The 24,993-nt window shown below is 43.7% G+C and overlaps 1 protein-coding gene across 8 annotated transcripts in view; it reads left to right on the top strand.

Moving 5' to 3' along the window:
• The window catches only part of BCL2L11 (BCL2 like 11), a 46,889-nt gene extending 23,285 nt beyond the window's left edge, over positions 1-23,604 (top strand). For 4 of the 8 annotated variants that reach the window (XM_031655371.1, XM_021925188.2, XM_021925185.2 and 1 more), the window contains 2 exons: positions 5,241-5,344; positions 19,294-23,604. In XM_031655371.1, the coding sequence (XP_031511231.1) occupies positions 5,241-5,344; positions 19,294-19,392 (203 nt within the window). In that variant the 3' untranslated portion in view covers positions 19,393-23,604. Of the gene's footprint in view, positions 1-5,240; positions 5,345-8,968; positions 15,580-19,293 lie in introns of those variants that run through there. The other 4 variants (XM_021925190.2, XM_021925187.2, XR_002516841.2 and 1 more) reach the window with 3 other exon arrangements.
• Positions 23,605-24,993: the final 1,389 nt, after the last annotated feature.

Below are 24,993 nucleotides of genomic sequence, written 5' to 3'. Positions count from 1 at the left end.
TCTTCTCTAAACGTTTTCGGAGTAGCTCTTGGAATTGGTTGAAAGCTGGTTTCAGACTCCACAAAGAAATGGCCCTTTACAGGATCCTTAATTGCTTTTGGTGGTTAAAGCAGAATCTGTCCAGAGCGTAAAGGTAGACAGCCCTGCAATGTCTGAAGGACAGGCCTTCTTTCTCCTCACAGCCCTGCAGTCCCCGGCTGTGCCTGGCTGTTTCCCACAAGTGCCAGACAGAATGTGCACTTTTTGACAAAGTATGTTCTATTCTGTGTGTAAAATCCTTTCTCAGTTCTGAGTTGACTATCGATTCAAAGCTTAATTCACGCCGATTACTTGAAAATCTAATCTTGATTCTACCCGAGTGTTTGTAGATATCTGAACATCTGGAGTGAAGCGTTCCCGTGAGTTTTAATTTGGTTTCTGGTACTACACTTGAAACTCCAGTAATGATAAGACGGGAACTAAAACAGCAGCTGTCCCTCGGAAATGAGGGTCGCACCAGCCTCGTTCCCAGACTGAGGCGCAGTTGAGGATGCTTGTGTGTGGCATGCCCCTGCCGCCCAGTACACACACCTGTCATTAGATGTCACTTTATGGCATCGTCACCGAGAACGACTGGGTTTTGGAGAGAGAATGTCATGATGTGACTTCATTTCCTTGGAGCACTGGGGTAGAGGCTTTTGGAGTAGAAGCTCTTGGACATTAAAGAGAAATCAGAAAGTTTAGCCTGACTGATACAGAGCTCATTATGAATTGACAATCTCTCTTTAAAAAAAATAAATTTCCTGCCGTGGCTGCTGGCGCTACAGAAAGTCCTTTGTGAAAGCCCCAGCCTGATTTCACTATCAACCACTTAACCACGGTATTAATTTTTCAGTTGTTGAACTTTTAAGATTTTAAATTACTTTGAGTTTAAAAGTAGTCTGTTGCTGAGCCAGAATAGTTTGTTAAGAAACATGCACCTTTGAGTACAACTGAGGTTCCTTGGTGTTGGAAAATGCCCTCCCCACTCCTCCAAAAATGGATTAAGGATACTTCATGGTATTTTCCCATAGGAAATAATGTTACCAGTAAGTTCTGGACTTCAAAACATGATTTCTAAGAAGTTTGAAGATTCCGCGGGCACACTTTTGGAAAAAATTGCTTGTATCTGACACATTGCATTATAAAAGTTTTGATTAGTGGGATTTTTTTTTTTAAACAAGTAAAGAGAAAGAAAACATGGACCTGCCTCGGAAGTCCCCTCTGCCTGAGTCTGCTGCTTGCAGGATTGGAGCTTTTGCTGCAGATTGCAGCTTTGGAGCTGCTTTACCTCGAGAGCACTTTATATTTTATTTGTGCTTTAAAAAAAAAAAAATTAGTGCCGGGTTTATGGAGTGAAGTACTTTCATAAATGCTGAAACTACCTTTTCCGTGGGTAAAAATGCACCTCATCAGAATTTCCCCTTTGAAGAATTTTTTATGTTCTCATAAAATTGCCAAGTTAAAAATTTGATCTTCCTACGGAGTAAGAGCTTTCATTTCAAATAAAGCCATTTTATTGACCAGGTATCAACATTTATGACAGTCAGACATATTGCAGATAGCAAAATAAAATATTTATGCTTGGTACTTACTTTCCTCATAAACTAGAAATGTCAACCTAAGCTATCTTTTTGATAGCTCGAATATGTTAGGATGGGAGGAATTGGGTTGAGTATCCAGGTAAGATTCTAGGAGTGAGGGTGGAGCAACGTGTGTTTGGAGATTTCTGTATCCCAAACCCCATGGGCTCCAGGCACACTTTTGGAAGACCATTCCAGTGGATCCCTTTGCCATCGTGGTGGCAAAGCAAACCGACGCTAAAGGAAATAAAAAACTTAATTCTCGCGCTGATCAGTGCCACTGTGGGGCTTCCAGACCCCATTCATTTGTTCTGGTGGATGTCATGTGGTGTGAGACTCACTAACATTAAATTAGTCATGAAGTTAAAGAGAGGCTTCCTCTATCCCCATAGAAGGTATTTTGTCACTTAAGAAATAATTGAACTTTATGTTGCACTGTATTAACAGATTGAAACTACCCTTTTAAAATCTAGAAATAGGGCTAACGTAGTCAAAATAAGTGTTTTTGTCATGTAGTCTTCGTAGCCATGTACTACTGTGTGCATACTAGCTAGGTTTTATTGCAGGATGTTTGCCATTACTTTTAGGTTTATAGATTCAAGAAATAACTATATTTGCTTCTCGAAAAAACACCGGCTTTTAAAAAAAAAAAAAAAGTGATAGGTGCTAGTTAGAGTAGCCCCCACAGATCAGTCTTTTTTGCAAAGTGAATTTATAGTATCTATTTCCATAATAACTTTTTAAAACGACACCTAAGTACAGTTGATAGCTGTCTTAGTAATCTGTAGCTGTTGCCCATTCCAGTATATGCAATTCCAGTATAAGCATAGTCTCTAAACCATTATCTTTGGTTAATACAACTCTCCTAACTCTGAAATGCTAAAGATAATGTCTCAGGGCTCCAGGGCATTGCCATGGTTTCTTACCTTTTGCCCACCAGGGTCTGGTTGGGAAACCATCTGCATCAGAGTTGCTTAGGGACTTGTAACAGTACTGCCTCCTATAACACACACACACACACACCCCACACACACACACACCACACACACACACACACCACACACACACACACACACACACACACACACACCCCCTCTCTATTTCTCCCTGCCAGAGCTTAGGGATGTGTTTATATCCATGAATTTGTTTAGGCTAATTAATGTTAACTACTGAACTTTTCTTTTTGTACAAGAAACAGGCCATTTGCTTATTTGCTTCTGCCAAAGCCAGCAGGGCATTTATCTCTTAAGATGAATAAGTTGAAATTGGCTAACTTGTTAAAAGCTCCTGCCTGCTGGCTATGTTGAATGTATTCACTAAGTGCTAGTTTTGATAGGTTGGCTTCTGACAGAGACTGCCCCTTTGATGGTATTTGGTGGTGTTTGCAATTGCCAGCCCAAGCACAAGCCGTGGAAGCTTCTAAACCACAGACACAAGCCAAGGTGTTAAAGAGAATCCAGTGGACTTTATTTACGAGTTGGGGGAAATTGATGGGGGGAGTTATTTTTGTTTTGTCTTATAAAAAGTATAAAATATGTCTCCTTGTCCCAAAGAAATTTAGCAGTTAGTTGAAATCAAGCGGTTAATCCACAAGGAGGTAAGCCCCGTGGGAGCAGGGCATGGCCTCTGTTGTTGCTATACCCAGAGCACCTCCTAGAACAATGTCAGGCATGTGAGTGTTTGTGTTTGTTGAGTGGATTTGTGAATATCATTGATGTATTAAGTATTGGGTAACTGGGCCTGCAATTTTTACCAGTCTGCCAACTTTATAAAACATCAATCTGTAGTTCACAGATATCCTTTTGATAATTGGTGTTTTCTTCACTTCTGACTCCGGGGTTGAAGGCAGTTTTCTCTGTCAGTCATTTGTAGACAGAAACAGGTGGAGCTTGAAGCTCAGGAGAGGTGAGTGATGGTGTCTTGCTGGCTGGCCATTCATTTGTGCGTATGGGTAGGCGCATCTCCTTTAGGAGGATTGCATGAGACCCTTGTGCAGTGGGTGCCCAAACAAAACACACTTTTCTTCTTCCCCTAAGGGTAAACTGACTTGTTAAAAGCTTCTAAATCAGGGAATGAACACTTAAAAAGAGTAGCTCTTTAAAGGGCGGTAAGCCCAGGGAAAGGAACTATGACATCAGCATCACCTGGTATCCCATCTACCCAGAGATTTTGTTTTCTCCCAGTTTAGTTCAAAAACTAATTTTAAGACTTTTTACAGATTTGTTAGAAACATTTGTGTGACACAGGTACAATCAAAGTAAATTTTGTATGATTGGCTGTATTCAGAGGCCATGCCTGACATCCTAAAAATTTCCTGTTCATCAGCCTTTGTGCTTCTCCACAGGGCTTCCTACAGCAGTTCCTCCTTTTGTGGGATTATTGTTAAATTCACTTGGGAAGGGGCTGGGGTCAGAGAAGATGAGGCAAGAGATTTTAGAGGAATTGGCAAAAACTCTTCAAAGTGTTCACTTTTAAGTGCTTTTATAGAGCTCTGAATCAGTGTCAGTTTTACCGGCCTTTTACAAAAACAAAAAAAAAACAGGACGTTATGTTCCTTATTATTGCAAAATCCTGTTATCATAGGTTTTTACATATTTTGTTCTGGTGAAAACGTAATACGTGTGTTTAATTGTGAGTACGGTGTGCCCGTTTTTACAGTAAGTTAGCATAAGTTACACGTGAATAGTGGTGGAAATCCAAGAATATTATCTCGTTTCCTGTACACGTTACTGAACTGTTAGCCTCAGTGTAATGCTTTCCTGGTGGCACATGGAGAATATAATCTTCCTAATGCATAATGGGATCTTTTGACAACTCACATTTTTGTTCTCCTTCAATTTTGGCTGTCACATGGCTTTTAATGGTTTCATTAGTACACAGATGAATGTACTGGGTGTGAATGTTAGTGACAGCTTAATGAAAGGGCAGTCCTCCCTCTCTCTTCTCCTTTCAGAAATGCCTTTGCTCTTAGACCCAAAAACATTTTTTCTCTCCATGTGGTGTTTGCAGACTTGAGCTCATCTTGATTGGATGCATTAATATTGAGACAAAACATGCAATTATGCTTTCCTTTGGCCCTGGGGTAGCCCTTCTGAAGACAGCTGTCTGTATCATCGTACCTGCTTTCATAGAAACCAACTCATTCAGGTTTCTCGGGGTTTCGCTTATTTGGCTTTGAATGGGACAGCCATTTCACCTCATATTTTTAGATAATGTTTGAAAGTTATATAGGAATTTTTACCTTGTAATAAGATCAGAATGATTATTTTACTGAAAAACTAAATTGTTCTGTTATAATTATGTTTCAAGCCTATTTCTTTGGCAGGATTTTCCATTTTCTTGTGAGTAGCTTCTTGAAATGGAAGTCTGTATGAATGGGTCGGAATGAATTCAGCAATTCTGAATCTCCAGTTTTGAAAAAGGAAATTTTATTCTATATCTCGTATTCTTTAACCAGAGTTATGTAGAAGACTGTGCCACTCTAATCTTTAATACATGGCTGTAGTTCTTGAAGTCAGGGAGCTCCCAGAAACGTGAAAGAGTGTGTGAGATGGGCTTGCCTTTGGAGACTTAGCTTTGGAACTTTCCCAGTGATCCATGGACCACAGTGTGATTTTTGTTTTGTTTGTTCTGATGCAGCTTCCAGGAGGCAGGCTGAACCTGCAGATATGCGCCCGGAGATACGGATCGCCCAAGAGTTGCGGCGAATCGGAGACGAGTTTAACGCTTACTATGCAAGGAGGGTAATGATGTTTTCTTAACCCCCTTTTCTGCCCACGCCCTCCCCTTCCACACCGTATTTTTTAAAAAAGACAAAGTGACTTGTTATAACTACATGCTAATTCTGGAAATGAATACTGTTGCCTAGTTGTGACCTTTCATTGTTTCTCCTTTCCCATTTTTCATTTGTTTTATGATTGAGTTTAAGTAATGGCACTTAAATAATACAGTAGGAGGCAGCAAAGGAATTTTATGAGCAGACTTTAAAACAATGCTAAAATAGGGATTATTTATAGACTTTGAGATAGTCTCACCTAAATATTATTAACATAGGTTTCAATCGATGTAGTGTGTTTCTCTACTCCCCTTGTGCGTTTTAGGTCAAAGTTAAAGGTAATTTTTAAACAACATCTTTTGTCACTTAGCGCATGGGAGCGATCCCAGCACTCATGTAAAAGGCTCTCCTGCAATTTGCAGGGTGAACTGAGTAAGAGCATGGAGCCATTGCCCTTGCAGAGCCCTGTTGTCTTTGGACATTTAATTGTTGAAATGTATTAGGAGGCCACTCATCAATAGCCTGTAATTTGAGCTATAAAAACTTTATATTATGGATAATTGACTGCCACTTATTTTGAGCTATGTTCTTGATTTTTAAAAAAATTTTAGCCTGTATCATCATCTGTAGTTAGTAGAAGCAGTGTTTTTTTGTTTGTTTTACCTGGGGGCAATATAGGTGACCATTTGGACACCTTTTTCACATGGGAGACTTTTGTTTGTTTTTGAGACGGAGTCTTGCTCTGTCACCAGGCTTAAGTGCAGTGGCGCAATCTCAGCTCACTGCAACCTCCGCCTCCCAGGTTCAAGCAATTTTCCTGCCTCAGCCTCTTGAGTAGCTGGGATTACAGGTGCCCGCAGCCACACCCAGCTAGTTTTGTATTTTTAGTTGAGACGGGGTTTCACCATGTTGGCCAGGATGGTCTCGATTTCCTGACTTCGTGATCTGCCTGCCTCGGCCTCCCAAAGTGCTGGGATTACAGGCCTGAGCCTCTGCGCCCGGCCACGTGGGGGAGGTTTTTAAATGTGTAGACCTTGACTCCAGGAGTTAGTACTGTTGAGAACACCTGTGACTGCTTCCGCTAAAGGGTGCACTAGCAAAAGTGTGATATAGGGTATTTACTTGTTCACAAAGTTTTAAACACCTCATATAAAGGTGTTAATTCAGTTGATTTATCCAAAAGGAAGACACTAATTCTTATTTTGTGGAAAATGTTATAGTTGTTAATATCATTTATTCTTACCCCTTCTCTTCTAGCTCTATTTTTTTTTTTTTCCTGGACATTGTTGTTTCATATAAGTACCTCTTAAAGTTTTTTTTTTAATCTGTTTTCTCTTCTAGGGGAGGTCATGCTTAGTTCATTGTTGCTAAGTAAATGGATTTTACCTTTGAATTATTATTTTTCTGCCTTTATACAATGTTTTTTAGGCTTCTTTTAGACAAATAGACATTTTCCCATTACAAAGGACACTTTCAGTTCTTCAGTATGGAATTTCTGTAAGAGTCAAGGATGTTTTCAAACACACATCGGATCTTCCTACCTTTCTGTGGGGGTGTTTGAGGAGCGTGCTGTAGTGATGATTCTGTTGTGAAATGGGAAGTGTGACATTGATGGACTTAAGAATTTCTTAAAATACTGTCTTTAGTTGGCAGAACTCCTGGCATCCTCCACCTGACATAAGCCAGTTCACAGAACATACGTTCCTTTCCAGCCTAAATCTGAAATGTAGTTTTTTTGGAAGTCTGGTTGGTTTTATAACTTGTCACTGAAGTAACCATTCCCTCCAGTTCCTCTGCCTTGGTTTACCTAAAGAGATTTTTGTGTTCCTGTGTGTGACTGGACGTGGCTGTCTCTTGGTTGACTAGGAAGAACTGGTGAGAAGTGGGACCACAGTGTATTCAGGATGGAAGTGGGGAGGACATGAGTCCCTTTAAGAGGGTAGGTGAATACACTCAAGTCCCGATTCTGGGATTGTGTCCAGAATCCAACAGGATAGATCATTTCTGGTGGGTTTGGAGACATCTCTGAACCTAGGCAGTGAACTGACCATCCCCTGGGCCTGTCTTCTTCCCATCTGGATGGGGCTTTGTAGACACTCTCAGGGCAGGATCTGCCCTAGATGGGGCTGCCTGAGAGAGAACGGCGGCAGTAGGCCTTGCCTGGTGCCCACATGTCCCCCTGCTACCAGGAGCTCTGGGTACTGAGATAAGCTCGCACATTCTCAAGGATTCTGTTAGAGATTTTGACTACAGAGCTGGATGTGTTCAAGGATATTATACAAGTTTCTCTTTAAACCATGCAATATGAATGCATGACTCCGCAAGGCTTTCCTGTGGGCCTGCCCAGATGCACCTGGTGAATGCACCTCCATGGCTGCCATGAGTGGTCAGTGACAAGACATGGGCTAAGGCTGGCGTGGGGACTGGAGTGCCTCCCAGTCCCCAGCCGTCCTCTTGTGAAGCTGTCAAGGTGGGAAGTAGTTTGAGTCACATGCAAATGAAACCTAGGCTGCTGGGTTGTCTTTGTTACCTTGCCTCTCTGTTGAGGATGTGATAGCAGCACCTTAACAGGTTCATAGCCTGCCTCCCCTCCTCTTCTCCCAATGTCATTTCACAGTTTAATGTTTAAGATGGTCATGTCTGTGTTTCCAGTAAGAAGCAACCTATTGTTCCCATGCTTTTGGTAAAAGAAATTTGTCTGATTGCAGTATTTACAAGGTTTTGTCATTGTGCATATTCTTTTGCATATCTTAAAAATATTAGTGCAAAAATACAGTCACAAATAATTAAAGGACTTTAGCTTTCTTAGTAGGCTGGGATATTGGGGGGCAGGAGTAGGGATAGATTCTAGGTTATAACGCAATTTTTCTAAAACAAAGATAAATATATTCAGATTTTATAAATAGCTCATAACACAAGGCCGGGCACGGTGGCTCACACCTGTAATCCCAGCACTTTGGGAGGCCGAGGTGGGTGGATCACCTGAGGTCAGGAGTTCAAGACCAGCCTGGCCAAGATGGTGAAGCCCTGTCTCTACTAAAAATACAAAAAATTAGCTGGGCGTGGTGGTGGGCGCCTGTAATCCCAGCTACTCGGGAGGCTGAGGCAGGAGAATCGCTTGAACCCAGGAGACGGAGGTTGCAGTGAACTGAGATTGCGCCATTGTAGTCCAGTGAAACTCCGTCTAAAAAAAAAAAAAATAGTTCAAAACACTGGATAATACTCTGGATAGTGACACAGTGATCTTCAAAGCCACAGGCACCCGTCTTGATACTTGTTAGATTAAAAACAGTCCATTGTCTGGAATCACACTTAATGGTCCATTGTTAAATATTGGGGGCAGAAATCTGGGAAGGTAATGGGAGGCCGTTTTGGGAAATAATGAATTCAAATTACCTGCTGTCTTCACAAGGGAATTATCCTCTCTTGGCAAGCAGTGTACCTCACTGCGCTGCTTTCGGATGGATATTAACCTTTTAAATACTGACTGTCTTTATTTGCTTAATGCTATTACAATGCCTTGTCTAAAGTGTTAGTCTTTTATTGCCATGAGCCTTGCGAAGCCTGACAGGATATTTTCCCGTTTTTCCAGTTAGAGAAATAGAGGAAGTTGTCGTGTAGTTGTCATGTATTCAGTCCACTTAAGGGCAGTGGGGAAGCGTTTGAGACGGAGCTGTGGAGGCTGAATCCTTGAAGGAGGAGGTGAGAGAGGCACAGGTGAGCGCAAAGTCCCAGTGCATGTCCCCTCTTCTCTCCCGATGCAGTGTCATTCCCAGCTGACCCTGCCGGGCTGAACAGCCTGGCCCCTCTATTCAGTCGGAGTTTTACTACTACAGTGGATTTTGGTAACTTCATTTTGAAATAATTTCAGACTTACAAAAATGTTGCAAGAATGACACAAAGAACCACCCTTTTATATCTGCCCCATTTGTTTTCATGTTTTCCCACTTTGTACACGTGTACAGTTTATTTCAGAATAAACTACAGACATGATACTGCTTTTTCTACACTAAAAATACTTCAGTATGTATTTCCCAAAAATAAGAGTAATCCCTTGTGTAACCACAGTGTAATTATCAAAATTCACAAATAGTTTTACAGAACTGTTATCTGATCTGTGGACCTTATTCAAATGTTACCACTTGTCCCAACAGTGCCCTTCTCAGGAAAAAAAAAAAAAAAAGAAAAAATGTATTTTCTGGCCCAAGAGCCAATGTAGGATCATGCATTGAATTCAAGTGTCTTACCTCTGGCTCCATTAGTTTGGAACCATCCTCTGTCTTTGTCTTTTATGACAGTGACATTTTTGAAGGATCAGGGCAGTTGTAATTTACAGACTCCCTGAATTTGATTTATCTGATATTTCTGCATGATGAGACTCACATTTTGCATTTCTGACAGGAGCACTCCAGAGGTGAGGTGTCCTTAGTGTGGCACAGCAGGAGGCACATGATGTCCATTTGTCCTGTTACTGATGAGGTTCACTTTGATCCAAGGTGGTGTCTTCCACTGTGAAGTTAGTACTTTTCCATTTGTAATATGACAGAGCTTGTAAAGGACGAAGAGCTTTCCTTTCTCTCTCATATAATTATTTAGTATACCAACTTGGATTCATGGATTCCTGTTTTATTCAATGGGCTACAATGCGTTACTCTCAATGTTTATTTTGATGCTCAGATTCTTAAAGATTTGGCAGGAGGCACCAGTAGTGCAGGCACAGGGAGAACCAGTTGTGGGACAAAGCCCAGGGGCTGTGAAGGTCATGGAGCTCTTAAAAGGCATTTGTTGCTGAATGAACTATGGCCAGAGGGCCACTGACGCTCACAGCTCTTCCTATGCAGGTCTGCTGTGCGGGGCGCTCTCTAAGACTCCAAGCTTTGAGACTCCTAGTGGAGAGTAGGGAGGCTGTTGGTAAAGGCTAGGTAGCACAGGGATATTAGTGGGCATGGAGGGAAGAGAGGTTCTCTGAGAAGCTAAATCTTTATTTTGGAATTTGTGAGAAAGTGAGCAGGTTGCCTTTACCTGAGTGGTGCAGTGTTTGTATTTCTGCAGCCTGCACCTTCTCTTCCTCGTGAGTGTGTCAGCCCAAGACAGCCAGACTGTTCTTCAGTAGCTGTTGCCAGTTTCTTTCATCACCCAAACTGTGTGAGTGCATGTGCCGGTTCATCTGCTGGACGCAGTGCCAGCAAGGATAGATTGCGATCCTCTGTAGATGTGGAACAGAGGTACTGGAAGGGTAGTGTCTACTTGGGTGGGAGTCTTGACCATGGGCCGGGGCTGCGATCCAAAGCCCTTAGAATGTAAAAATGCTTGCTCTTGGAATAACTGGAGCCGTTCTGCAACCAACATGCCTCCCTCTTTCCCCTCCACCACCCGTAATACTGAAGCTGGAGTTGTTTTCCTTCTGTGGCTTCTAGGTTCTTCGCAGTCAGGTCGTCCAGCTCAAGTCATTCCATGTGCAGGAACACTGCTCTTGGCTAACTGTGACCTGGGCGTGTCCTGGTGGTGTGCTGCAGTGGACAGCAGCACATGAAGCTGCTCTCCAGATGAGGCCAGCAGTGAATGAAAACCCTTTCACTGTTTGATCACAAGAAACAGTGATCTTTTGTTTACACTGCCTACTTCCTACTCTGTCCAGGGCATGTGCAGGCATGAATTGATTGAAGTGCACGTAGACCAAAATCTAGCCCTGAATCAGACAAAGTAGAGTTGAGAAGGTGGCTTGCAGACTGATTTTGATGGAAAGAATTTAATATGTCATTACATTAGCATTTTCCTATACTATATATGAATTTGAAATACTTACATACTCTCCTTCTTGAGAAGTGAAATCCCCAGTGCTGTCTCATTCTTGTTTTTATAAATGGTAGTCATTCTTCTGTGAATAATGTACAAAAGCAAGGACTAAAGTTTAGCCTGCTTGTTGGTAATTGCACAAACTGAACACAAATCCAAATGTGTGGTCTCAGCGTACTTTGGAGGTCTTCATTAATTGAATGTTGGAGTTTAGTAAAAGAACTTGCTTTCTGTTACTGGCTGTGAAAAGAATCATGGAAATCTGCACATCAGATATTAAGTTCAAATTAGATGTAACTCATACAATGATAGGTTGCCCAACACTTCACTCACATGAGTTTATAGAATGCCAGTTTTCATAACAAAAGCAGTCATGAGGAGCTTAGATAAGCTTAGATAAGCTCCTCATGTACCTGCCGTTGATCAGTGGCACAGTTTTCAGGTTCAGCAAGAGTTTTCCTTAGCGCTGGAGGAGGCAGCTCAGTGTTTGGGTTTAGGAGCCTTCCTTGCCTGTCTTAGACCACCCCATTTCCATCCCACAAGTACAATGGCCAGAGGTGATGAGCTCCTTGGTTCTTCCCTCAGACTTTTGGGAGCACATGTGGCTGGGATTGTGTGGACTATGGATTGCTGGTTTTCCAAACAAGCATGTTCTGTTACTTGTTGAAGCCAGAGTGTGATCTCGTAGGAAAACATGAAGCGTGGGGACTTTGGGGTCAGACCTAGAACCCTGGCTCTACCCTTAACCTTTAGGAGGCCCATTTCCTGGTCTATCCCTTAGGCATATAGTGAAGATTAAGTAAGAACATTTAGAGATGGAGCTAGAAAATTTGTATTATCATCTATTATCATAATTCTGTTTCCTCTCACTTTGAACTGTAATTGAAATATTTTTCAGTGGGTCTTTGGTGTTTAGAAAGGGAGATGCCAGGAACTCTGTTCACCTGTCTTATCTTTTAAATACTCTGGAACTGCTTTTTAAATGAGTTGTGTGGTTGACCCTACTGCACATGCTGTGTCTGGGTGTAGGCAAATGTGAGATGAGGCTGAGGCACTGGTGTGTGCTTAAATGGCTGGGTGGGCATTGGGCTAGAGGAGTTGTGCTTGTTTGCACCACGTGTGAGTGCTCATCTGTTTGGCAGGTGCCTACACCTGCAGGGCTGCCTGGCTGCTCTGGATCAAGGCCATGAACACGTAACCATGAGGAAGGAGATGCAGGTGCCTGGAAGGGGACTTCAGGAGGTCTAACTGGGGTTTTGTTTTTTTTTTAATCTCTTGAGGAGGAAATGAAGATGCACACAAACTAAGACTTGGCCCTGCTGCAGACGCTCAAAACTAATAAGCTTCTCGTATCATCCTTCACTAGACTTCTACCACCTGAAACAAAGTGGAGAGGTTTTAGTTGTGGTTAAACTATATTACATCTCACTTAGCTTTTTTCTGAGGTGGAACATTTTGAAACAGTGTGTTTCTTCTCTGAATCTAATATTCCAACTACTGGTGCCTCACACAGATGTCAGAACAATCTGTGTCTTCTCTGTGGTTGGCCATAGAACAGTGACGACTTCCGAAGTGGCAGGCGGGAGTCATTCCCCACTTTAGCCAGCACCAGGTCTGGAGTCTGACAGGCTAGAGACCTACCAAGTGGAGGGCTGTGCTGCGCTGCTTGAAGAGCCTCAGTGCACAGCCTCACCCCAACATTCACTGGAGAAGAGATTTGTCTCACAAGAAGCCTTAACTATCATAATTTCTTTGAAATAGTGTGTCAAAAATAGGATAAAAGTTTGGCTTATGCAAATGTAGTTTTTATCTGACTTCTGAAGACCACATTGTCACCATAGCAAATCAGCTGCAGCACCCATAGCTTTGCAGCACTGGAGGAGAGTGCTCTACTGGTTTGGGGTGAAGGTACCATGCATCTGGGAGGGAACTTCCCAGTGCCCTTTCCCCAGCTGTGGTGACGTCAAAGTGCAGTAGGCACAAGCTATGCAAATATCCCTGTTGCCTTGGTGATGAACAGAAAGTGGATTTGGTGTTGGGCAGTATTGTAGCAATCTCCTCTGACACCTGAAAACAGCATGCATGTGGAACCAGCACTGAAATACCAGCTCAGCTGCCGTTTGACTGTGGTGGTTGGTCTGAAAGTGGAGAGAGACCAGATCTTCCCGAAGCGCTCCACATGATGCTGACTATGTGCTGGGCCTTTTTCTCTCTGACCTCCGTGTTGCTCGGTTGCCAGTTAAAATGCTGTTTAGACTGCTGGGTTATGAACGGGTAGTGGGGTGGTAGTTCTAACAGAACCAGGGGGGCGACTCCTAGTCCTCTGTCCCACCCTGCCACCTCAGTGTCCCTAAAGATGCCGTGACAGCCCCTGGGCATTCCCAGGCTCCTGGATGTCCATCCCAGGCCCTCTCTTCTGCAGCCTGTGGGGATCAGACACCAACCAGAGAGAGACTGCTTCCTCAGTTGCCTGAGCCTGGAACAGAGATTCCCTCTGTCCTTCCTGGTCTCACAGTCCAAAATTCAGCCTCCTATTATATATTATATATAATATATAATAATATATAGTGTATGTATAAATACTTATATATAAAAAATAACTTTCAGGACACCCTATACATTTGGTGTTGAAATTCTGAAAGAAACAAGTTTTTGAGTAAGTTAAATTCCTCTGCATCTCAGAGTTGTATAGGTATACCTTGTTTTTGAATGCCTCTTAGAATTAGGAATTGAGCTTGCTTTGATAAGACGATGAAATTGTTTTTCCCTTGTTGCTTTGACTGCCAGGAAACTCTTAACTGTGGCTGTCTTATGGCACATCTCACCCCTGGTTCCCAGGATAACTCTTTGATGTCATGTCTGATCTCAGCCTTTTTTTAAATTGTGTTATGCACATTTGTGCTTTTTTAATTTAAGTCCCCCCTTGAGCGATGCTATTTCTAGGTCAGTGATGTACTTACTGAGTCCTTTGGCCCAGTGGGTGTCAACCCTGCCTTTGGAGTGTGGATGAGTGGGGCTGTATTCTGAGCTGCATTGTGGGAATCATTTAGTGATTCTCAGTTCTCACTCCAGAACCTCTGTGACCTCAGCTTAGCCTGAAACAAGGCCCCCTTCAGGTCTGAGGAGCAACGGGCCCTTCCCAGCACAGGCACAGGGACAGGGCATGCAAAGAGGGAAGGTGCTGGCCCGAAAGCCCTCTTTTAACTTCTGTCCTGCTTCTGGCATTCCATCTTCATGTGGACCAAGAGTACCCGTCCTGTCCTGCCACTGTCTTGCACCACCCTTTGAGTCACTTGCTTGACCAACTCTGTAGTCACTGGCTGCAAAACAGCAGGGAATGCTCCCCTGGCACTCAGGGTTGTTGTGGGGACTGAAAAGCGTGGGCTAGGTTATTTCATTTGTGGTGGCCATGGCAATTTTTCCATCCCCAAGCTTGGGCACACGAAGTCCAAAGGCCTGGAGTGCCCTACGCAGCTTTTCAAAGGATTGACTCCTCTCACTGTTGGGGAGTGAAGCTGAATCCAAAGCTGCGTTCTATAGGTGTCTGGTGTTCAGCCTGACCAGTTCCCTGGAGCCAGGGCCTCTTTTCTTTTCCAAGCATCTGCCTCCCTGGACTGAGCAAGAGAGTGTTGTTCTGTGATTATTTTGGCATTAGAATGTCATTAAATTCCCTGACACTTGATTGGTCGTCTCAAGTGTAAATTGAAGATGCTCCTGCCCTGCACTCAATGTTCCTCGCTGCAGTGGCAGTGCCAGCCCCTGGCAAGGCAGCAGGAACCCCACGCTAGGGCATTCCTGTGGCTCAGCTCCTCCCCAGTTGCCACCCAGATGAGCTTGTGCCATCTGGTGTCATGGGGACGTGTGAAGAGCTATTTAGGAATTCCCTGTCAAATGCTCGACACCATCTCAAAGGGCATTGTTCATGTCTTCAGAGAAAGACTGCCTAAGTCTATGCTGAGGAAACTTGTAGAGACAGAATCCTATGCCTTTACACTTAGAGGGCACAGTGTATGGAGGAGCAATCCTGCAACTTGGCATGATTTTTCCTTCTGGCTTATGATAAATATTTATCCACTACTTAGATTATCTTTACTGAACTGCTGGCCCCTTCTGCCTGTTGGCCTTGCTGCCTCTGCCCAGCTTCTCTCTCCACCTGCACTGTCCATTCTCCTCTTGTCCTTCCAAGAAATTCTCCTCTTCCTTTGGGGCTCGATGTGGGGATTCACCCTCGTGCCTTCCTGCCCTGGCTCCCCGACTTCCTCTCTGGCCAGGTTTTTTCTCCCTCTCATCTTATTTGCCTCTGTATTGTCCTTACTTTATTACCTTGTTTACTATTTTGTGCTGGCGACACAGCTATTACCACCAGACCTAGTGGGTACACAGACACGTGCCTTGAAGTTGGGCCCCCACCTGATGCCGGTCAGCATCAAGGCCACTGGAGCCCCTTGCCCTGAGAGGAGCAGGGGCTGTCAGGAACTGGTTCCTGGCGGGACATACAAGGTTGTGAATGTTGAAGGAGTCATCTTCTGGACACATGGGATGGCCACAAAAGGCAGTTACCTCCAGGTAACCCAGTCCTCATATAGCTCTTGATTTAGACTATGAAGATTACAGTACCTAACTGGGTGGGGCCCTCCTCTTTGTGCACTTGTGATTGTATGTGTGTCTGGGTAGAGAAAGAGTGAGAGAGGAGAGAACTGTAATATATGGTCACTTCAATTGTAACTTACTAGCCAATTTGGTCTTTAAAAATAATCTTCTTCACCCAAATGAGTTACTATATCTTCCTAAAGTATTTTTGCAATTTATACTAAAACAGAGTTATCCAACCCTGTAAGAAGGATTGTTTTCACTTAAAGGGTGACAGACTGAGAATTATGGATAAGCATCAGTGAAAGGGTGTATTAGTCAGTTAGGGCTGCTGTGCAGAGTTCCAGAGACTGGGTGGCTCACACAACAGGAATTTATTTTTCTCAGTTCTGGAGGCTGGAAGTCTGTGATCTTGGTGCAGACTTAGCCTCCAGACCTGTAGATGCCGTCATCCCGTGTCTTCACGTGGTCTACCCCAGTGGGTTTCTGTGTCCTGATTGTCTAAGAACACCTTGGATTAGAGCCCACCCCACAGTGACCTCATTTTAACTTAATCACCTTATTGAAGACCCTATCTCCACTTACAGTCACAGTCTGAGGTCCGGGGGGTTAGAACTGCAACAGATGAATTGAGGGGACACAGTTTACAGTTCAGCCCATAAAGAGGAGGACACCCAGAAGTTTCAGGAGGGAGTGGAGCATCTTCCCTGTTTGTATTTATTTTAATAGTTTTTTTAAAAAACGCTTTTAATCAGGAAAGACAGTGTGTCTTTTTTATACTACCCAGTTTAGGAGTGGCAGAACTTAAATGCACTTGTGATACACAGATGTCGCTTCCACCTGATTAAGAACCACTATAGCAGACGCAGACTTATTGGACTCTAGGCAGGAGGCCAGCTCTGCAGACACAGCAGCTCTCAGGAAGACAGTCCAGGCATGGCTGCTGACGCTCCTTTATGGGTGTGTTTATTGTCTTAGCCCACATTAGATGCGAGGGACCACTCATACTGCAAGTGACAGCTCCTGGCTCAGTCATACTTGCTTTTAACTGGCAGCTCCCCAACAATACAGAGATTGTCATTTTTAGTCCTGACTTTCCAATTCCATTTTGGATATGCTACCCTGGCCAGAAGCCTCTGGGTGTGCCCTTCCTTTGACCTTTCACCAGTGCATTCCATCTTAGGGGGCTTTCTCTAATCGCTTCAAACTCCCTCCTGACCCCTTACACCACCCCAAAACCAAAGGCCCTGGTTTAGGAGCTGAATTGTAGCAGCCGCTCCTCACGTATCTAGATCGCAGGGAGATTTCACTGGAGCTGGCTGAAGCTGTTGGCGCTTTGAGCAGCATTGAGCCGTCAGTCTTAGTTCTGCGTCTTCGCCCCACTGCAGCTTTTGGCCACTTGCCCCAGTTTAGTGTCACCAGGCCCTGACCATAAGCCGCAGTAATTTTTATGGCTGCAGGTATTAAGAGGGCAGCCAGTCTGCAGAGGTAGGGGCTGCCCATCCTCCAGCTGTCTTTTGCAGTACGGGCATACGCTTCAAGCCAACAGCAGCTCCAGCCGGCCGTGCCAGCTGTCAAATGCTTTCTGGGCTGGCACAGCTCTTTGAATCCGTGGTAATGGCTTCCTCTGTTGAATGTCGTCCAAAAGCAATTGCTTGTCAACTTAAAAGCGTGTGCCATGTTGTCATGCCCGCCGTCTGAGAGGGCAGGCATCCCCGCACCCTTGCAGACTGCGATGCTTTAGCATCTTCTCACGAGTCAGAGATTGGGTGTAACTTTTGCCAAAATTTCCTGCATTTTCCCCACCCTGTCCAGCATGTCTTTGAACACCCCATATCCTTTTACATTTGAGATGAAAGCGGAACTCTAAAAACTTGGAAAGATTCTCTCGTGAGGTGACTTCTACTTAAGCTTGGTCACAGCCTCCTGCTGTCCTCCAAGAGTGGACAGAAGATTTCTTCCCTTGGACGCTGCCAGTGCTGGAATATGAAACTTAGCAAGTGTCAGCAGTTGGAGTCTGCCCTTCACGTTGACACAGCCCCCTCATTGGTGTCCTGTTGACTGTGGACACCCAGTCAGCCCCATGTTCTGGCCACACCGAGCATGGCAGTGACACCAGGTTGGCACAAAACTTCCCTGCCTGGATTGATTACTTAGCCCATCATAGCATACACTTTCTTCATTTTAGTAAGTTGTGGTTTTATTTTGAATAAGTTTCTTTCAACCTATTAATATTAGTCTACACTAAAATTAACCTTCCCCTAAATTATTCTCACACAGAGGCAGCAAAGTAATTTTGAAAGTTAAATCAAAACAAAGCAATCTTGTGTGTAAAACAGATAAAAATCACAGACTGTGGTTACAGAGTGCCTCTACAGGAATCGCTTACATAAAGCTGATTTCCTCCAATCTTGTTATGGAAGGAAAAGGGGAAATGCCCTGGCCTTATCACAATCCCATTCTGTCAAACAAGCGAGGCAGAGCTTGTGTAAACAGTGGAGCTGCAGCTGCAGCTGGTGTCTGTGGGGGCTGTTCGGGGTCTGAGGGGACAGTTGTCTCACCCTGATTCATGGCCGGTGGTTCCCGCGACGGTGTGTTGGAGGCATCCCCCACTCAGTGAGAAGGGGGTTTGTGGAGAGACAGTCACGTAGCCCAGTCTCGTGTGGATTCGTCATTAAGAAATGTCCAGGGCAGATTTCAGACTTGAATGGCGAACCAGGTTGGTAGCTCATGGCGTTGAGGTTGATGTGTTGTGTTGCCGCCGCCTTTGGCAACTTTGAATTTATACCTTGCACTTACCCACAAGATGGATTAGAACCTGAAAGTGGGCGCTGTGGAAGACCTGAGGACCCTGAAAGCATTGAATAAGCTGGTGATTTCCTTTTGAACAGTTCCTCAGCTTGTAACAAACATAGGCTGGTCACTGGCACAGAGGCTTTTTATGTTCTGGATTGCTCTTTCCTCCGAACACCGAAGAGGGTAGGAGGATGGGGGTTGACAGTGCCTGTGTCTGTGACCATGGCACCCCTCTGGGTCACAGTGTTTATCGTAGCCAAGCAGCCAGAGGCACAATGGTGCATCACTGCACGACTTTGCTTAGCTTCTTAGGGCAGGTTACTCCAAATCACTGGTTTCTCAAATAAATTACAGCTACCAGAAATTCACCCCTGAGGGAATCTGCAGCATATTTGAATGTCAATTAACTTGGGTGGTAAGATAGTTACTTTACATCCTCTTTGAGTTTTTCAAACATTCTTTTGAGTGCTTTTTTTTTTTTTTTTTTCTATTTTAAGGAGTAAATCATTGGTATGCCTGCCCTTTATGTAGGGATGTCTTCCCCTTTGCAGGGAAATGAAAACAAGTTTTCTTCACAGTCTCAGGGAGGAATCGTGCTTTGTGATACAGTGCTCGTGAAGAGGTGCCTTTCATAGTGTTTAAGCTGGGATTGGTTGTTCACTTAAATATGGGCTCCCTCCCCTCCCCACTCCCAAATTAGGGAGAAACTAAGAAGCTTTCCTTTTGTTGTTTCAGGTATTTTTGAATAATTACCAAGCAGCCGAAGACCACCCACAAATGGTTATCTTACGACTGTTGCGTTACATTGTCCGCCTGGTGTGGAGGATGCATTGACAGGTTCTTTGCGGAGCCGAGATACGTGCAGACATTTTGCTTGTTCGAACCAACAAGCCCCAGCACCGCGGTCTCCTGGTGCCATTATTATGCAGCCAGCGGTTCTCTGGTGGAGGGGCAGGTGACGTGTTCAGAAGACACCGAGCTGGATGGGAACTTGACCTTTCTGTTCATCACCACACAGCAGAATTTCTAATGGAAGTTTCTTGTGAATGTAAAGGAGGGAGCATTCTTTGCTTTTTAATGTACAAACCGTGGTTTTTTGGAACAGGATTTTGTGTAAGAATGGTGTTTACATGCAGTGTGTTTTCCCCATCACCTTTAATAAGGTTTTTCAAAAAGGAAATGGAAACTTTTTAATCAATTGTGAATAATTTTTGTATTAAAATTTTAAGAACCTATGGCCTATTCTCAGAGGATTATGTAAACCCTGCAGTGGAAACTGAGCCAGCTAACTTAAAAAGCTGCCTTAGTTTATTTTTAGAGATTACAGAATTTTTAAACAGGGAGAGGTGTGATATACTCCCTCCCTTCCCTACTATTGCCTCTTTGACCTTTTAAAATTATTTTTATTAATACCAAAAGAGTTCTTTTGAAATGGAACTGATTAAAAGGGCAGAGGGTCTGTTGTCACCTGCATTGATACGCCAGTCCCATTTGTAAATATTTACGTACCTTTATAAATTCAGTTGCATCTGTGGCAAAATTTCAGACTATTTTTGCGTCTTTCCTCGTCACTTTTTGTGATGTACCTCCAGTCTGGACTCAGATGCATAGATTTGATCCAGTGTATTTTCATGATAAAGTGAAACTGAGTCAGAACAAGAGTTAATATCCGCCTGTATCTTGCACAGTTCGAGTGATCTGTTATTAACTGGGAAGCATTTGGTGTTGGTTTTCATTCCATTTTGATGAGTATGTTATTGGAAAGTATTCTGAAGAGGCAATAGCAGTAATAGCAACAGACCTAAGTGCTACGCCCCTTTGTGCTGCTGGCTTTTCTGGTTGCAGGCTTTCCCATGTTCACAGGATGCACTGTCAGCATCAGGTCCCAGAGGGCCACCGTGTCCATTACAGCAGAGTCCAGCTGCAGCATCCAGCTCACGCCTTCATGGGAATGGGCACAGGCCTGGGACAGGGCTTCTGATGGCCATTTGCTTGGCCTCCTGCATTTTAGTCCTCCTGCATTCAGTCCACTGGCCCCACTCCTTTAAATTCACTTTGAAACGTAGGCTTCATCCCACTTCCACCAGTACCATAGAAGAATTCTTCTGGGCAGAAGTCTGTGTTTTTCGTTCTTCCAGGACAGTTGGATATTGTCAGGCCACTCGTGCCGCCAGCCCTGTAGTGAGGGTGCTCTTTCTCTGTGCCTGCTCCTTGTGAGTGCAATGGAAGGAAACCACACACTGGTCAGTCCTTTCAGAGGCAGCAGACACCCAGGGAGACACAGGAAAGAGTCAGGTTAGGGAGCAGTGAAATTGAGGAGGGAAGACAATTTTGTGAACTCTGTAACTCTTAAAATTTTTGAAAACTCCAATCATTAAACAGCTTTTAAAAGAAATAAGTAAATCTTCCAATGAATCAGCAGTGCCAGCAACTAGTGTTTTGCCAGAATGTTCACATTATTTAAATTAGGTGGAAAAATCTAAACACTTGTATCTTCATAATTTAAAAAATATATATATACACATATACACACACACACATATATATATATGTATTGCATATTCACTTTTTCCTTTAGATGGAGATGATTTAATTCCAAATATTCTTTCTTTAAATAATTTCGTTTCCCCAAGAATCTCCTTGGGACTTTGACTTATTTTTAAAGCTGTGTTGGAGCTCAACTTGTTCCCTAATGTGTCTCGAGCCCATTTGTAGGGTTACACAAAGCCCACGGTTATGAGCGGTGGTAGGATTGCAGCCGCGGGCCTGCTGGACACACACACACACACCAAAGATGTATTTGGTTCTGGGCGCCCCCTCCCAGGATCCCTGTACTCATGTGCCAGTCTCCTGACTAGAGCACTTTACTCTGTTTCCTCAGCTCTGCAGCCCCTGGGAGCACACACTGGGTGCAGCCCTGGGCCGGGCACCAGGGGCCCTGTCCTGCGCTGCCCAGGGGCTGTGTTCAACACACGAGCACGTTTCCCTCTGGCCTGGTGGCCTCCAGGCTGGATGTGGAAACAGTTCCTGAGGAAATTAGAGATTCTCTGAATTGTAGGAGTATTAAAGAACAGGCTGTTGGCACCAGAACTTAAAGCGATGACTGGATGTCTCTGTACTGTATGTATCTGGTTATCAAGATTCCTCTGCAGAAAGTATGCCTCCCGTGGGTATACGTTTTTACCTTTTTTAAAAACGTTTTTGTAGAAAAAATAATGAAATCCCCTTTTTGGAAACTTAATGCAGGTTTTGTGCCTTGACAACCTCTCCCCATGTGAGGTTTGTAAAAAGTGTCCTGTGACTTAACACAGAAACACAATAAACACACACAAAATAGCTTCATGAGTGATTCTTCAGATGTCCTTCCCAGAAACCAGTTGATGAAGAATGTTGGGGGTGGGGCTTGTGGAGAAATCAAGTTTAAAATTCCTTCTGATTAAAAAATATAGTGGAATACAGTTGTCTGCCGTTCCCCTTCTTAATGTATATATTGTGAGTATTTATTAGATTAGTAGGTCATATTTTACTTATCAACTGAGCCAAATGTCTGTGTGCAATTGTGTTTCCTTTACCTTTCTTGTAAAATTTTGTACAGCATAAATGAGTAAAAAAATCACTGTTTTTCTAAACTTTTTCGGAATCAAGGATTGTAAATATTGTAGATTCTTTTTCTGTGTGATGTGTCCTACTGTTTCATAATGCTGTAACTTGTAGAAATATTGTATATTTATTTTCTGCTTATTTAATGTCTTAATTTCTGAAAAGTGTTAACATCCCTGTCTCCCACACCCCTGCCATTCCATGAAGTTACCTCCTGAGAGGTGTAGGGGGTGACTGGAGAGCTCATTGCAGACCACATGGTCCTCCAGGGTGGCTCTCCAGCTTTGGGTCCTGGTATTTCCAGTCAAGTGGGTTTCAATTCTTGGGCTTTGCCGCCCTTATGATGAAGTGTATGTTTGATGCCAGTGAGAAACTCAGTCTGGCAGGCTACAAAATTCTACTCCAAGAAATACCCAGCAACCTTCTGTTTGTTCCAAAGCAACTAGCTTCTCATGCAAGCAAATTTTGCTGACTCCAGGCTTTATCTTTAGGAAAACAAAAAAACCAAAGTATTAGCAGGTGGGAAAGATTTTTCTACTGAAAATGTATCCCTGACAACTCAGTGTTTAGAAAAAAGTTAAAATGTGCCACTTCCGGAGGTGCTGCATTGCAGTTGTTCAGGGCTAGGGCCAGGCAAGACCAGGGGACGGGTGGGACAGGTGGCTCCTGCCTCAGGACCACCTCCGGCCACTAACCCCTTGTGGACAACTGTGAGTGGTTGGGTTTTCCCCCACCTGCTGTGTGACTTCCTGTGCTTGAGGCTGGACTAAATTGTCTTCAGGAGCTAATTTTAATTAACTGTACAGCCTTCCCCACGCCCCACCCATTTGGTCACCGCATTTGGTCAGTCTGCTTCTTCAGGTCGATGCCCTCCTGATTCTCCATCTCCTTCAGGGGAGGTTGGGGCCCCACTGGACTGGGTGTCAAGATGTGAAAGCTCGTGGAAGCTTTAAGGAGACTTCATGGTGGTTCCATGCAGGTGGTTCTGCCATCCCTGCTGATTAATCCTGGTTCCTGTGTGTGTCTACTCACATGTGGAGGGCGGGGGGAACGTGGGGTCTACTTTAAACAGCATTGTGTGTAAGAAGCATCCTCAAGCTCCCAGCTAAGTAACTTGACTACTTTTATTTGGGAATTTCGGACCATAGAAGCTCTCTCATGTTTTATGTTCAGATTCTGTGACCACTAGTTACTGTATCAGAACTCTTCAGGTACCCACTTATAAATAGCACTGATCTGTTTGTATACTGATCCATCACTAACCTGTTTTCTAGGACCCAGCATATGTAGCATTTGTATTGCAGTTTCCCTGGCTTACTTGTGTTTTGCACTGATGAATTTTGACAGGGTAATTGCCACTTTACTTGTGCAATACTGCTGTAAATAACTGCAGATTTTTAAAGAATCTTTTATGTTAATTTTATAAAAATAAAACTTACAACTAGTTTTGGTGAGCTGTTTGATTTGTTTGCACAAAATGTCAGAGAAACAGCTGAAATTATATATGAACATGTACACGCCCACACATCTGCTGTTACCAGTCATAAAATGTAGCCGTGTGTAGCTCATGTATTTTTGCTTGAAGACGAGTCTGTTCAGTACGTTTAAAAGCAAACCAGTCTTTAAAGTTTTGATGTGGCTGGTGCGACTGCTAGCAAAGTATTCTGCCTGCACAGTCAGATATGACTCAGCACTTGGGTGGGGAATTGTGGGGGCAGGGAAGTGTACCAGGAGCCAACTCCTGATGAGTGATAGGGCAGGTGCCCTGCCATCTTACCCCATTCACCCCATAGTAGAAAGTGCTTGTCTGCAGCACCTGCTCAGAGTCCAAGGGGTCACCCAAACACGCCTAGACCCTGGGTGTGAAATGACCAGGAACCGGTAAGTTCCCAGCTCCTGTCATGCAGGGTGGATGGGAATTGCCTTAGGAATGAGTGAAAGAAATTAAAGCCTGGTTTGGGGATACAGGTGATAAAATCCTAATAAGTAAGTACTTAATTTGGCACTTTACCCTATAGTGCTGGGAAAGTGAAGGACAGACTCAGCTTTGTTTTAGACTAATAATCTGTTAATGCTTTCAATCAGGTGAGCAATACACGAATATGGTCTTGAATATTTATTTCAAATTGTATTTGTTTCACATCAAATTGTTCTGTCTTAATCCTACCTCCTTATTGAGGTAGGAGTTTGCATTTTTCCGGACCCTTAATCTGCAGTGTGTGTGTGTGTGTGTGTGTGTGTGTGTGTATGTGTGTGTGTACTTACACAGCAATTTTGCTTTTCTGTAAGTGCCATAGCTCTGTATATGGTTCTGACTTAGCAATAGGTCACATATCTTTCCATAGTGACTCCACTTCATGCTAACTACCGCAGCAAGCGCTAGAGCACAGGCATAGAGTTTGCTCACGGGTATCCCGCTCTTGTGGTACAGGGAGGTGGAAGATCAGCCTCAACAGACCCTGGAAGACACTGTCAAAGTGGCAGCTCCACTTCACACGGCCCCCTGGCAGCACGTAAGAACACCCACCTACCCCCAGTGCTGTCAGACATGAGTGAGCTGGTGTCTGCCTGCTGGGTGAGGAGCAAGTGGTGCTCATTTGAATTTTTCTATCAGTGCAGTAGGATGATCTTTTCAGGCATTGGTGGCATTTGCCTGTTTTTCTAAAAGCTTTTGCTAATTTTGGGTTGAGTATTTTTTCTATTGATGATTAGCTCTTTATACATTCTGGACAAAAAAATCTCTTGTATGTTGGAAATACTTTTCCTTCAATCTGTTGCCTTTTTTCCCCAACCTTTTATTATGAAAACTTTCAAATATTCAGAAAAGTCAAAAGT

The sequence above is a fragment of the Papio anubis genome, chromosome 14, assembly GCF_008728515.1.
Source record: "Papio anubis isolate 15944 chromosome 14, Panubis1.0, whole genome shotgun sequence".
NCBI classification, from domain to species: Eukaryota; Metazoa; Chordata; class Mammalia; order Primates; family Cercopithecidae; genus Papio; species Papio anubis.
This window is presented reverse-complemented; position numbering and strand designations above follow the sequence as displayed.